This window comes from Anolis carolinensis, chromosome 5 (genome assembly GCF_035594765.1).
Source record: "Anolis carolinensis isolate JA03-04 chromosome 5, rAnoCar3.1.pri, whole genome shotgun sequence".
Classification (NCBI taxonomy): Eukaryota; Metazoa; Chordata; class Lepidosauria; order Squamata; family Dactyloidae; genus Anolis; species Anolis carolinensis.
The window spans coordinates 90,159,607-90,175,695 of NC_085845.1; the positions used below are offsets into that span (position 1 = coordinate 90,159,607).

Genomic DNA, 16,089 nt, shown 5'->3' on the forward strand with positions numbered 1-16,089 from the left:
GGGTTCTCTGGATGCAGGGAGAATCACCATCATGTTGGGTTAGTCCCCCCCCCCCCCCAACCCCACCAGTATTCAAAGATGGTCGTATTGGGTATTTGTGCCAAGTCTGGTTCAGTTCCATCAGTTGGGTGCACATTACTCTGTCGATGTGGGTGAACTGTAACTCCCAATCTCTGACGTCAGTCCCCTCAAAACCCCACCAGGTCATGGGAGTTATGTGTGCCAAGTTTGGTTCAATTCCATCATTGGTGGAGTTAAAAATGCTATTTGATTGTAGGTGAACTATAAGTCTGAGCAACTACAACTCCCAAATGACACAACCACCCCCCCCAACCCACTGTGATGACTCATGGGCCATGTAGTCCCGTTCCTAGCGCTGTTGTGGCAGATGAAGAGGAAAACTTGGGTTTTCCACCATTTCAGCCGGAATTGGAACTTTCCCAGCCAGAACTGGAGCCCTTGCACCTGCAGGAGGATTGTCTTCCAGAAATCTGCCAAACAAGCCCTGAGTCAAAATCTCCCCCATTTTCTCGCCGTAGTTATTATCAACAACAAAAAGGAGTTCAACAGGCTAATCGCAGAAGCCTGAGAATCGCAGCCAGGCATTCAGCTGATTAAGACTGCTTTCATGAGAACCTTTAGGGAGTCATGCATCTGGACACAGAGATTGACTTTCGGTTCTGGTTCCCCAGAGAAGTGTTCTTTGGTGGGAACGGGACCCTATTTAGGTTCCTTGCCCTGAAGGAATTTTGCGGAGTCAATTCGTCAGCAACTGGAGTAGGTTGTGTGTGGACAGCGCTACTCCCGTTTCCAAGCCTTCGTTCCTGTTTCCAAGCCTTCGTTCCCGTTTCCAAGCCTTCGTTCACGTTCCCAGCCTTGTTTTGCTTCACGGACCTTGCCTTGCTTTCCAGGACCTTGCCAAGTATTTACCACGGATCTTGTCCCTGTTCCTAGTACCTTGTTGCCTTGTATCAAGCCTTGTGTTCCAAGAATCAAGTTTACTTCCTAGCCTTATATCAAGTTCCTTGGACTAAGAACCTTGTCATCTCCCCTCACTTTGCCTGGCAAAGTGGGTGTTTCGGTTATTGGATTACAACTTTGGACCTTAATATTTCATATTGGACATTGTTTCTTTGGACTAATTTTGACCTTTCCTGAAAGGTCTACTTCTGAACTATTTCCTACACTTGCTTTTATTAACTTTATATATTTCCTTAATAAAGATATTAGATAGACTCTGGCCTCTGTGTTTGGTTATTGGTGCTCTGCAGCCTGGGTCGTGACAGTTTGACTCCGCCACCCTAAGCACCAATTAACCTAGGCCAGAATGTCTACCGGAGCCGGACCGGGTGGCCAGCCGCTCAGCTACACCATCGACAAGGATGAAGTGGACCGAATCCGTGATAAGCTCAATGCGCAGGAGGGAGAAATAAGGGGCCTGAAGGAGCGCGGGGTCCGTCTCCCGGCCTTGGCGTTGCCGACCAAGTTTTCTGGAGAAGCTTCTAAGGTTCATGTTTTCCGTCGCCAATGCCAGGCTTATATAGAGGCCCGTAATGCCGAGTTTCCCCAAGAAGACATCAAGGTGGCGTGGATCTACAGTCTCCTAGACGGGCCAGCGGCCAACTGGGCGACGGCACTGTTCGACCAAGTCTCCCCACATCTGAGATCAGCGCAACACTTCTTGGATCACATTAAGGCGACTTGGGGGATCGAGGACAATTTGGAGGCGGCCGGCCACAAACTCCGGCGCCTCTCCCAAGGGGACAGACCCTTGTCCCAGTACATAGCCGAGTTCCGAGTGCTGGCCCATAACACCGGTTGGAACGACATAGCCCTCAGAGGACAGTTTCGGGAGGGTCTCAACATCGAGATGCTGGAGGAAATCTCCAAGGTGGATCCCCCCCACTCTCTTGAAGGACTCATTGAACAATGTTTACGAGCTGAAGTCATGCTTGCCAATAGAAAGCAATGGATCCGAGGCCAGAGCGGTAGGGCTGGAGCGAAACCTCCCGCTCCCACCGGCATCCAGCCGCGTCCAGTGTGGAGGCCCCCGCCACCAGCCCCATACCCCAGAGGGAACGAGGAGGTGCCGATGCAGCTGGGCAATGTGCGTCCCAGGTTAGATGTTGCCGAGAAGGCCCACCGCCAACGCCTAAATCTCTGCTGGTACTGCGGAAACGGGGGCCACTTTGCAAGAGAGTGTCCAGCCAAAGGGAAGCCCGCCGCCCGTCTGGCGTCGTCCTCCACGGAGGCGAAGACGTCTGAGGCGGCTGGCGCGGAACCGGCGGGGGAAGCCAGCAACCGGGCATAGAGAGGCTCGCCAACCCGGTCAAAAACCCCACTCAAGAGCCGCCAACCGGGGTCCTATTTCTCCTAGTGGTCACCCTGTGGTCAGCGAAAAAAGGACCCGTCATGATCCATGCCATGATAGACTCAGGAGCCACTAACAATTTCATTGATAGAGAGTATGCCGACTCTCTGGGATTACAATATCACGATTTCAAGAACGCCCGTGTGGTGCAGGCCATCGATGGCCGCCCCCTCAAGACAGGTCCAGTAAGTCAATGGTCAGAACCCACCAGAATGTGGATAAGGGAACACATGGAAGAGATTTCCTTCTTTGTTACCGAGGTTCCCCATTTCCCTGTGATTTTGGGGATTCCATGGCTGACCCTCCACGACCCAAACATCTCCTGGTCCAACAGAGAACTGCAGTTTGCTTCAAAATATTGCCAAAACCATTGTCTTGTAGCCAAGGTCTGCCATACCACAGACGCCGAGCCCATCATCACCTTGCCCAAGAAATACTCAGACTTTTGGGATGTATTCAATGAAAAAGAAGCCGAGAGACTACCCCCGCATAGACCTTATGACTGTGCCATTGATTTGGTGGAGGGGGCCCCGATCCCGCGAGGGCACCTCTACTCCCTGACTGAACCAGAGCAAGAAGCTCTCAGGGAGTTCTTAGAGACAAACCTCCGCAAGGGGTTTATCAGACCCTCTCAATCCCCAGCCGCTTCCCCAGTGATGTTTGTGAAAAAGAAGTCAGGGGACCTGCGCTTGGTGGTGGACTATAGGGCATTGAACAATATCACTAAACGAAACCGATATCCCCTGCCTTTGATCTCGGACCTCTTAGACCGGCTTCGAGGGGCCAAGGTTTATACCAAACTGGATCTTCGAGGAGCTTACAATCTAATTCGCATCAGGGAAGGGGACGAGTGGAAGACCGCCTTCCAGACTAAATTCGGTTTATTCGAGTCCCGGGTCATGAATTTCGGTTTATGTGGAGCTCCCGCAACGTTCCAGCATTTTGTCAATGACATCTTTCAGGATTATCTAGACCGGTTCCTGATTATCTACTTGGACGATTTTTTGGTGTTTTCTAGATCACAAGCAGAACATGAGAACCACGTCAGAATGGTGTTACAACGATTGCGGGACCATGGACTTTATGCCAAGCTGGAAAAATGCGCTTTTGACCTACAAGAGGTAGATTTCCTGGGATACCGTGTCTCGCCACTAGGGCTCACCATGGACCCGGCGAAGGTTTCAGCAGTATTGGAATGGCGGGCGCCAACCAACAAGAAAGAGGTGCAACGTTTCTTGGGGTTCGCGAACTACTACCGCAAGTTCATTCCAGATTTTGCCCGCTGGTCTGATCCAATCACCAGCTGCATCTGTGGGAAACAGCCTTTCCGCTGGACGGAACAAGCAGAGAAAGGATTCCAGCAACTAAAGAAATTATTCACGTCCCAGCCAATCCTTCAGCACCCAGATCCTGAAACCCCTTTTGTCGTGCAGGCGGACGCCTCCGATGTGGCAATTGGGGCTGTACTCCTACAACCAGTGGGAGATCATCTTCACCCTTGTGCCTTCTACTCCCGTCAACTGACCGCTCCAGAGAGAAATTACACTATTTGGGAAAAGGAACTTTTGGCCATAAAGGCAGCCTTTGAAACTTGGAGACATTGGTTAGAAGGGGCCAAATTTCCCATTGAGGTCCATACTGATCATCGGAATCTAGAGCATCTAAGAACTGCCCGCAAGCTGAATCAGAGGCAGCAACGCTGGGCTTTATTCTTTGAACGTTTTAACTTCCAAATCCATTATGTAACCCCAGCCCAGACCAAGCAAGCAGATGCTCTGTCACGGAAACCGGAATATGCTGCAGGGCGCAAAGAGACCTTTGAGTCCCAACTGCTGCAGCCCGAGAACTTTGCCACGCTCACAGTGGGAAACACTAAATCCACTCCAATTGAATCAACTCCCTCTACTCCAGGGCCCCTTTGTGCTCAGGAAATCAGGGCCAGTCAACAAGCAGATGCCTGGGCTCAGGACCAACTTCGCCAAGGACTACATTTCCCCTTTTCGCTTAAGGATGGGTTACTTTGCTATAGAAATCATGTCTACATCCCTCCAGGACCGGGCAGGGAAAAGGCACTTCGTCTGTGTCATGACTGCAAGCCAGCAGGGCATTTCGGACTATTTAAAACCATGCATTTAATCCTAAGAGATTTCTGGTGGCCCAAGATCCGCAAGGATGTGGAAAAATATGTCAATACCTGCCCAGTATGCCAGCGCTCCAAGACAAGAAGGGAAAAGCCCTCAGGGCTTCTGCATCCCCTTCCTACCCCATCTCGCCCATGGGAAATAATCTCTGCGGATTTTATCACTGATCTACCACCTTCCTGTGGATTCACCACGATCCTAGTGGTGGTGGACCTTTTTACCAAGTTAGCCCATTTCATTCCCTGCGATGGCCTTCCCACGGCCAAAGAGACTGCAGACTTATTCCTTCAACATGTTTTCAGATTGCATGGGTTGCCCAAGAGTTTGGTCACAGACCGTGGGTCCCAATTCACCTCTCGTTTCTGGAAAGCACTACAAAAACTATTGGGCATAGACTCACGGTTATCTTCGGCTCACCATCCCCAAACGGATGGGCAAACTGAGCGCACCAATGCCACTTTGGAACAATACCTTCGCTGTTATGTGAACTACCAGCAGGACAATTGGGCTTCCCTGTTACCGCTGTCAGAGTTTGCCTATAACAATGGTGTCCAGGCTTCAACTAAAGAAACCCCGTTCTTTGCAAACTACGGCTTCCATCCACGTTTCTTTCCCTCTGTCATTGAAACCTCAGAAGTTCCCGCAGCAGAGGACTGGCTACAGGAACTCACAGCGGTGCAACAACTTTTGCTCCAGCAACTAGACCAAGCCAAGGAGGACTATAAACGCCACGCTGATAATCATCGCCAGCCGGGCCCCGAAATCAAGGTAGGAGACCGGGTTCTTCTGTCCACCCGCTTTTTGCCCTCCCATCGCCCTTGCCGGAAGTTAGATGCCCGTTTCATTGGCCCCTATCCAGTGGTGGCACAACTTAACCCCGTGACTTTCAAACTTCAACTCCCGCGCTCTATGCGCATTCACCCAGTGTTTCATCGCTCTCTGCTCCTTCCGGCGGATGGTGTGCGCCCTGATGTAGACCGGCCGGCCCCCACTCCTATTCTGGTGGATGGGGAGGAGGAATTCGAGGTTCAGGACATCTTGGATTCTCGCTTTCACCGCCGCCGCCTTCAATATCTCATTGACTGGGTGGGTTTTGGTCCCGAGGAACGTTCTTGGGAAGACGCTTCCACAGTCCATGCCCCCGCTTCCATCAGACCTACCCCGCCAAGCCGCGGCCTCGCGCCTCGGGGAGAGAGCCCTATGTTGAGAGGGGGCTTGAGGAGGGGGATAGTGTGATGACTCATGGGCCATGTAGTCCCGTTCCTAGCGCTGTTGTGGCAGATGAAGAGGAAAACTTGGGTTTTCCACCATTTCAGCCGGAATTGGAACTTTCCCAGCCAGAACTGGAGCCCTTGCACCTGCAGGAGGATTGTCTTCCAGAAATCTGCCAAACAAGCCCTGAGTCAAAATCTCCCCCATTTTCTCGCCGTAGTTATTATCAACAACAAAAAGGAGTTCAACAGGCTAATCGCAGAAGCCTGAGAATCGCAGCCAGGCATTCAGCTGATTAAGACTGCTTTCATGAGAACCTTTAGGGAGTCATGCATCTGGACACAGAGATTGACTTTCGGTTCTGGTTCCCCAGAGAAGTGTTCTTTGGTGGGAACGGGACCCTATTTAGGTTCCTTGCCCTGAAGGAATTTTGCGGAGTCAATTCGTCAGCAACTGGAGTAGGTTGTGTGTGGACAGCGCTACTCCCGTTTCCAAGCCTTCGTTCCTGTTTCCAAGCCTTCGTTCCCGTTTCCAAGCCTTCGTTCACGTTCCCAGCCTTGTTTTGCTTCACGGACCTTGCCTTGCTTTCCAGGACCTTGCCAAGTATTTACCACGGATCTTGTCCCTGTTCCTAGTACCTTGTTGCCTTGTATCAAGCCTTGTGTTCCAAGAATCAAGTTTACTTCCTAGCCTTATATCAAGTTCCTTGGACTAAGAACCTCGTCATCTCCCCTCACTTTGCCTGGCAAAGTGGGTGTTTCGGTTATTGGATTACAACTTTGGACCTTAATATTTCATATTGGACATTGTTTCTTTGGACTAATTTTGACCTTTCCTGAAAGGTCTACTTCTGAACTATTTCCTACACTTGCTTTTATTAACTTTATATATTTCCTTAATAAAGATATTAGATAGACTCTGGCCTCTGTGTTTGGTTATTGGTGCTCTGCAGCCTGGGTCGTGACACCCACCAGTATTCAAATTTGGGCATATCGGATATTTGTGCCAAATTTGGTCCAGTGAATCCTGCATATCAGATATTTACATTACAATTTGTAACAGTAGCAACATCAGTTACAAAGTAGCAACTAAAATAATGTTATGGTTGGGGTGGGGGGTCACCGCAACATGAGGAACTGTATTTAAAGGGTCGCAGCATTACGAAGTGATAAAAACTAAGAAAGAGAAAAGAATACTTACCTTGATTAAATATATGACTAAGATAGAATTTAGATTTACATTTATTTTCTGTAATTGTTAAAGAGAAACCAACTATTAATCTCTACTACATTATTCAACACTTCAGAAAGATGGAAGATTATATTGAATCATGTATGATTTCTAGTTTTATACATAATTTTTCTTTTATCTTTTATACCACTTGCTGGCATTCCACAAAACCATTTTATTTGCTTTGGGATAAGTGTCTTGAACTTGACTAACTACAATGACTTACTCAGTTTGTCTTTCAGGAATCTTTTTTATGAATCCTGTGTCAGTTTTTTTATTTAGCTGCAAAGCAAGTATATTAAATCATACACTATAAAACAGCTAAGTTTTGCACCGTCTTTCATCAAGATAAACAGAATGAATGTATCAGATATGGTGTAAAGGAAGAAATAACTCAAATTGTATCTATCGAAGGGACGAAGTGCAAAACATTCGAGTTGCTGTGCATTTTCATTTGTTTCATGTAGCATTTAATGAAATTTTGTTTAGACAATAACGTACAGGAGTTGATAAAAAGGAAATAAATTGTTTAAACATTTTGCTCTATAATTGATCATGAAAGCTTCTAATATTAACTCCCCAAGTTCTGCATCCAGAGAGTATAGCCAACATTGCATCTTCATTAAGAGAATGTGTGCCCAGCCGTATACATCCCCATGCCCTTCAAAAATTCTACACATAAAATGCTCTCTATTATTGTGCCATTGTTGTAAGCCTTCAAGTCAATTCTGACTGATGATGACCCTTTCTTAGAGTTTTCTTGGCAAGATGTATTCAGAGGCTTGCCATGGTCTTGCTGTGAGGCTGAGAGAGTGTGATCTGTCCCAGGCCCAGTGCAATCCACACTAGGTGACACCAACACTAGCAACGTCATTGTGTATATTGCTCAACAATATGAATTATCTCCTGCAATGCAAAACCAAAGAATACTTTTGGTCACACATGCAAACTGTTCTCAAACTGCTCCATGGAACACTTCTCTTCTCCTTCCCACTCCTCCTCCCCCTCCAAGCGTGCAGTGGGGGAGGAGGTACCGGTCGGCTGGTTGCTCCCCCACCGCTGAATTATTTGATTCACAACAAAATTAGTCAACACAAACAAGATCACTATGCTGGATGTTGTATTGGATCATACATAGGATTATGTGATATATCAGCAAATAATGGGTGCAGATCTGAGTAGGGTGGCCTTTTGCAGTTGACAGATGGAGATTTTGTCAGTACCAATTATTTTTAAGTGCTGACCAAGGTCTTAGGCATTGCACCCAATGTGCTGCTCACCACTGGGACCACCTTTATTGGCTTGTGCCAGAATCTTTGCAGTTTGATCTTTAAATCCCCGTATCGTGTCAGCTTTTCCAGTTGCTTCTCATCAATTCTGCTTCCGTCTGGGATTGCAACATCGATGATCCATACTTTGGTTTTTTCCACGATCATGAGGTCAAAAGTATTGTGCTTTAAAACTCATTCTGAATTCGGAAGTCCCAGAGTAATTTTAGGTGTTCATTTTCTGTAACTTGTCACAGACAGATGGTATTTGTGGCACAGGTTCCAATGGATCATCTGAATAACAGTGTTATACCTCTGCTTGTAATCCATCTGCATGATCTTCTTGCAGCAGCTGAGTATGTGATCCATTGTTTCGTCTGTTTCCTTGCAGAGTCTACACTTGGAATCTGTAGTTGACTTTTCAATTCTAGCTTTGATGGCATTTTTTCTAATTGCTTGTTCTTGGGCTACAAGAACCAGGCCCTCAGTCTCCTTTTTCAAAGTTTCATTTGTGAACAATATCCATGTTTTTTCTTTGTCGGTTTTGCTCTCATTTTTTTTCAGGAACTGTCCATGGAGAGCCTTTTGCCAGTTTTCTCTTCTGCTCTGCATTGCATTTTTACAGTATTCATTCTTTGTCTTTTGCACTTTAAGCAGTTTTCTGTTGACTTCCATCGATGTTGGTTTTTGACTGTCTTTCACATAATCTGCCAGTGTATGTTTCTCTTCTTCTACCATTCTTTTTCACTTGCAGAAGCCCTCTGCCTTTTGATTTTCTAGGCAGGTAAAATCTGTCAACATCACTATGTGGATGTGATGAGTAGATTGTCATCATTTTTCTTGTTTTTCTGTCCAGATCATCCAGCTCTGCTTGCATCCAGTTCACTGATGACAGGGATATCATCATCATCATCATTATTATTTCTCTGAAATACTGTTAAGTTTATGTTGGTTAAAATTGTTCTTCATTGTAAATATTGTATTGTTCTTTCTTTCGTTCTTTCTTTTTTTCCTGCAAACGAGATACGCATAGTGTGCATAGGAATTTGTTCCTTTTTTTCCAATTAGTTCACACAAACATTCCTCTTCCATCTGCCACTGGCCTTGCCTGTCTGTCAAATTTTAAAATGCAACATGTCAAAAAGTTTGCCTATGCTTGATATATATACATTATACATAATATAGAATATAATAACATTTCTTGGGGCTTCACAAGAAACTTTTGCTTCAAAAAGAGCTTAGTGACTGAAAATGTTTGAGAAGTCCTGGATTAGAGAATTTGGAAATGACTGAAATGAGTAGTTAAAAGGTAAAATTCCATTTGAATTCATTTACCCTTGCTCAGGATTACCATGATTAGAAAAGCACTAAAATCTAATTGTTTCCAGATCATCAAACCTCAGACTGCACTCTTAAGCATACATTACTGGAAGAAAGGGAGATTTTCTAGTTCTGTGTTTACTGAAAACGTGAGAGTCTTGGCAAATTCCACCTCAAAGGAGGGTGATAGGTCTTTCTCTTCGCTTGCTGTTTCTCTTCCTCGTCCCAAGCCTTCTTGATGAAAATTTGAAGTTCTTTAACTACTACCCTTGATGCAGCAAATTAAAAAGAATTACCATTGAGCCATTACTACACTCAAACATAAAACAAATGTAGCATTTAAAAAAATGCTAAGCAAGATGTTGAAAAGCAGGAATAATGAAAATTGTGAATCATCTTCTATCTATACACATAATAAAAGTGAAAAATGTGTGTATGTGGAAGAGTTATCCACTTACACAGACAGCCTCCCACCTCCACAGTTATAGTTCCCACTGAGCAGAAGACACCAGTAGCCCTTCCTCCACTGACATGCAGGTTATAGTGAGCGCCATGAACATGTAGCCCAAACCCTGGCAGTGTCTTCTCTGAACACCAGTCTACGCCCCACCCAAGTGAAGGCTTTCGTGCGGGGACAATTTCATCCCAGATGTTTTGTTTTTCCTCCAGAATGAACACCCCAGGGTTCCTTAATTTGCATAACCCTGCCCACTGCCTCTACCCTTTCCTATCCTTTCCTATGGCACACAGTTAACAGAGGAATTGATCAGCAACTGAACATACTGGAGAGGTTTGGGGAAAAATCACCATGATTTACATGAATTGTACTTGACCTACATTCAAAGAGCACTGTTAACCCAACCAACAATGGATCTGGACCAAAGATATTGACAGCTGACATGATTATTGGGTTAGTCCTGCATATGCAGTTTAAAAACTAAACCAAACAAAAACCAAATATATTAAGCGAAATACAAATATATCTTTATTGGCTTAAGATGTGTGGAGTCAATAGGTGATCGGATTTGCAATCCAGCATCACTTAGAAAGGCACAAGTTTTCATCTCCTTGTTAAAACAACAAAAATGACCCTTTTGGATCATACCAAAGATCTGTATTGTTCAATTTCCTATATTTAAGAATTATTAGAGTGAGGGTAAAGGATGATATGGTGCCCTAAAGGGGTAGTACCTGTATGCTAGCATTCCACTCAGATGCATTTAGTGTTATAATGTATGTGTTTTGTATTGCATTATACTACAGTTCTGTGTTACAGAGATGGGGAGTGTATATTGGTGTGTGAAAGAGGGTGGTGGGAATGCTAGCCTCAGATAAATCTTGAGATCGATCTCAGTGTTCTTACCATATTACAAATATATCCATAGCTCTTGAGGTTAATTTCTATCGTCTTTGCATTATCATGCACAGTGCATATAAAGATGCATAACAATTCCTAATTCCTCTGTCTAATTTTTCCCCCAGTGTAGATTGCTTATCAGACATAGTCTTGACAGTAAAATGTCAAACCAGATTGACAGAAAAGCTATTAGGGTTTGTAGTTTAGGATAAACAGCTATTAAATTGGGGATTAGCTGAATTGTGAACTAAGCCAAATTATTATTGTCTGTGATCAGATCGCAAAATCATTATTACTCTGTGCTGTCTAAAGCTTGGGATAAAATAAATGTTTAACGATCTGCTTTTTTAAAAAAAGGATGTCTTTGGGAGCTTATAAATAGGGCATAAATTTAGGATCTAGTACCACTCATATCTCCAGAAAATGTATGTTGTAAAACTGAGGAAGGCAGTGAAAAGAGTGTTAGTGACTTTGATGCACCTACATGTGTGAACTGCTTTGCACATTGCCCCAGTTTTTCTCAAACTTCTTTTGCTCAAGCAAAATCTTCTATGGAAGCCTGTTCAGCAGTTGCCATGGTGTAAGTCTGTCTTATGCCATTGCAATTCAGTTTTGCATTTGTTGAGCATGCAATAACCAAAAGTCTCCTGTAATCTATTCTTTCAGTAATATCTGGATCTCACTCTGGCCTGGGCTGAAGTACCCAATTCCCGGATTGAAGTGAAAAACACCATCCGATAGGGAGGTTAAAAAAGAAGATGCCTCCAGGCAAAACATGGACACAGTAGTCAAGCCTCAGCTAACCCTCTCCTTCTTCTTCATGCAGGAAAAAAATTTAGACTGGTTCCCTCGGATGAGAGCTATGTCCCTGGTCAGTAATGAAGGTGACAATGAGCAGAATGAAATCAGAAACCTCCAAGAGAGATTGGAGTCTACTATGAGCTTGGTTAAACAACTGTCTGGTCAACTAGCTGAACTTAAAGAACAGGTTTGTGTGTATTTTACATTTTTATTACCAAACAGATTGTGAGATGCACATAAAAGGCAATGTAGGTAGAACAACCTAAATTGTTATTGTTAATTGTCATCAGGTCAACTTTGAATTATAGCATCCCTATGAATGAAAGACCTCCAAGTCACCCTCTCCCCAATAACTCTACTCAAGTTCTTGCAGTCTCGGGGTTATGGCTTCCTTGATTGGACCTATGTATCTGTTATGTAGTCTTTTCCTTTTCCTACTGCCTTCTATCTTGCCAAGTATTATTGTATTTTCTAGTGAGTCAAAGTAAATACATACTGTACCAGTAAACAAAGGCATGTTTCTGAAAAGTCTTTTTCCAGGCATGCAGAAAATGAAAAAATAAATAAATAAATTCAAGAACAGAATGGAAGATTATTTGAAATTAAAGTAAATCTTTTTAAAAATCATAATGGAAGGGAGAAGGAAAAAATCCAAATCCTACATGATTCTTTGCAAGCTGTGTTTCTTCCTTTTGCAGTTTAGAGATGCACAGCGCCAGATATTTCAAAAGCTAGGAGAAGTTGCCATAGTTTGCTGTTTCCTGAACCTACTGACAAAGGCAAACTCCACCCCCCCCCTACTCTGCTCCCGTCTGCTAATGTTAACAGGGTGCAAACTACTTAAAACATTCTGAACTTATCTGGGAAACTGAAGTAATTGGGACAAAAGAGGAAATTAGAAAAAAGCGATAAAAACCAGGACATTGTATAGCAGATGAAAAGATGGAACAGCAGAGGATTAACCAGAGCCGTGACTGTGAAACTGGAATTGCTGGAAGCTATGGTTTTCTGAAAGAAAAGAGGAATGTAAATCAGCCCTCAGAATATGTCTTATAACAACAACTAAAAATATTTGTCTGCTACAAAAAAACCCCTTTATTATAATATCAATTGTGAAATGTTGGAAGAATTGTGATATAACTGCTAATTTGGGGGTGGGCAGAGCTCCCGTTCATTAAGATACATTGTGTGCCCCCCCAATTCCTATTAGCCCATCTGAAATAACCTCAAATAATGTGAAAGCTTAACTTAGTAGTGCCAAGTACAATTTTTGCTCATTTATTATAATTAGTTGGATCAGTTAATCAACTAACATTCCAGTGCCATGTCTGCTTATTCACAACTGTGCCTTGAGTCAGTCTTACTATTAGGAGAGTTTGCACAAGACTCTCCTAGTAGTTCAAGTGATGTTTTTATAATGCCCACAAAGGAAGAGTTAATGTTGAAAAGACTGAAAAGAAGATCCAAAATCAAACGTGTCTGAGATTATCTTTGTGCAGGGAATTGCTGTGAGAAAGGAAGCATTGTCTTTAATTAACCATCTAAAAGGTTATCTTCCAAAAATTCTATCCCTTTTTAAACCAACTCACTTGTAAGGAACCAGGTTTGTTTCTTTTTGCTTTTTAAATATCTAAATAATCGCCTCGCTGGTTTTTCTCGTTTTTGTATCTTCAGATCACGATGTGATCATCATTGTAATTATGTGCCTCTCTGCTAAAGAGCAGTCAGGAGCTCATCTTGATTTGACCCCCCTCTCTCCCTCCAGATGACAGAACAAAGGAAAAACAAGCAGAGGCTGGGCTTTCTTGGATCAAATGCGCCCCATGTGAACCATCACATGCCCCCACACTGATACCATGGGCGGAAGCCGTGACTAGCCTTTCATCAGTATTTGCGCTTGATTACAGAACGAAAAAGCCGAGATCGGGAGTGCTGAACAGCGCCTATTGTTATGAAGTTACAAACAACTGAGTGCCAAGATGTTAAGTGGTTTAGCTCTGGGAACAATTTGTAACTGTTTCTTCATGGTTGAAAGAGGCCATGGGCTTGAATGTTACAGATAATGTGGGTGGGGACACTTCTGCTTCTTTCCTCAGGCAAACAAATGGAAAATAATGTATGTGGCCTTGGTTTATGCTCTCTTGTAATTCAATTGGCTTCTTTTGGGAATGCTGGCAGATGCAAAGGCAAGATAGAGTTTGGCTGTTTTTATTTTGACTGCTGTCATAAGAATGCTTGTAAAACTAATGGAGCAAACAAGGGACAGAGGGGATAGTTTATTAACACGGCACGCAACAGTCAAATTGAGAATCTGTAGAAGTCTTTTGTTGCGTTTTCTGGCCAACATAATTTGTCACATTTGCTTGGCATTTGCTTTTTCAAAAAAATAACCGTAAATATGTCATCTGAGAGAGACATAATGTTAGAGAAAATTAATTTGCGTTGGAAGAGGAACAAAACCTTTTTAAAAAAAGAAGGGTTTTTTTAAAAGGAGGTTGAGGAGACAAGTTGTAATTTTTAAGAGAGCTTTTAACTATCAGATGGAGAAATCTTTATTTATAAAATAGAGCACAATAGATGTGCAACTTGGAGAACTTGAAATATGTTCATGTAACCACTGACAAAATTAACTGGAAATGTTTTCTTTACTCCTGGATTTAGATGTTCCCTGTTAATAGGGCTGCAAGTGGTGATTTTGCCTCATGGTGATATTTAACTACTTTAAAATTCATGTTCCACATTAAGGACTGAGAAGAGAAAATGAGATATTTTATAACTAGTATCGGAGATTCATTTCAGGAAGACAAACAGCTTTGAGATGACTTTCCTGTAAGAATTGTAATGGGATCATTACTGTGCCTAAGCCATACAGAGAAACTCTAGCTGAGATCCCCTGCCTCTTCTCACTATTTTTCTGTGCAATATTTTTTCTCAGATAAGATTCCTGCATGTGTTGAACTTGCATTGGCACAGGAATTGAATGTTTCCTTCTTCTCTACCTTCTCATCCACTAGACTGGAGATAAGGGTTGGTTTTAGACAGAATATTAACCCAGCACTGCAAGTTTCAGGACAGTTTCAGAGTTATGAGAGAAATTAGGTTCTGCGAGATGATTCAGAATCAAAGTTTTATCATCTTTAAATCAAGGATGCATTGGTTTCTACCCACTTTCTTTTCTTACTGTAAAATACTGAGAGATTTCAAGATCTAGAGCCTACAAATGGAAGTAAAATGCACCCAATTCACATGAGTTTTTATTAAAAGCTGGTCTTTCATACTCATTTGTCTCTCTGCTTTAAGCTTTTAAATAAAAATGCTGAAGAAGAATTGTAAAAGGTATTTGTGATGATATTTATCAAACCAAAACAGCCCTGAATATAAGTTTTAGCAGCTCCAGAGCATTTGAAGAAAACTCTCACATTAGGTTTTTCAAGTTAAAATGGGAAGCCATGAATACCTTCTAAGTCAGTGTGATTATAAGTGATTTTTAAGATTGTTCCATATGATGGAGTTCTATATAACACTTTGCAAGTCTTATTATCTTACGATGGAGGATGCTTGCTACATTTTCTACATGGTACTTCTTTTGTTGTCAGAAGTAGCTGTATTTATCTGGAGGTTTGCATCCCTCATCACTCACACTGTTTACATAAACAACAGACTTCTAGGTCAGATACTATGAGTATAGTTATCTGTTGGGTTTATCAACACATGGGTTTATATTTTTAGAGTCATGTATATGGAGTTGAAGAAGAAAACTTACTCACATCATGAGTTTTCGTGTTATTGTTTTCTCTTATCCTAATGACTACCCTATTACAGTTTTTGGTTTGAACCATATAGACCAGTGGTTCTCAACCTGTGAATCCCTAGATGTTTTGGCCTTCAACTCCCAGAAGTCCTAACAGCTGGTAAACTGGCTGGGATTTCTGGGAGTTGTAGGCCAAAACTCCTGGGGACCCACAGGTTGAGAACCACTGATACAGACTAATCAAACCAGATCCCAAACCAGATCACAAGCGCCTATATTAAGATCAAACTATCATTTAGATCAATCAATCAAAGCTTTATTACAGCCCAAAGACTCAAATAGCTCAGCAGTAAAAGGTACACAAAGTACCATTACTCTGAGGATGTGATGGATCTACTGGAAAACTCTTCTACAGATTGAAAGTCAGTCTACAAAATAAGTGTAATCCTTTATGACTGGTTTTTCTAAATGAAAACTGAAGACGCTGCAGTTACAGACTAGTTAATTTTATACACCTCAGCAGGACATACTGTAGCTATCACTCGATGTGGAACTTGTATGCTATGTTAGGTCTAGTTTGAGTCCCTCACATCTTAAGTTCAAAGGAACTCAAAGAAGACATAGATTTTTCCTGAGTC

The 16,089-nt window shown here is 43.0% G+C and overlaps 1 protein-coding gene across 3 annotated transcripts in view; it reads left to right on the forward strand.

Moving 5' to 3' along the window:
* Positions 1-15,035, forward strand: part of itpr2 (inositol 1,4,5-trisphosphate receptor type 2) — a 277,201-nt gene extending 262,166 nt beyond the window's left edge. For all 3 annotated transcript variants that reach the window (XM_003221489.4, XM_062981778.1, XM_062981777.1), the window contains 2 exons: positions 11,726-11,887; positions 13,466-15,035. In XM_003221489.4, coding sequence (XP_003221537.1) covers positions 11,726-11,887; positions 13,466-13,552 — 249 coding nt within the window. In that variant the 3' untranslated portion in view covers positions 13,553-15,035. The remainder of the gene's footprint in view (positions 1-11,725; positions 11,888-13,465) is intronic.
* Positions 15,036-16,089: the final 1,054 nt, after the last annotated feature.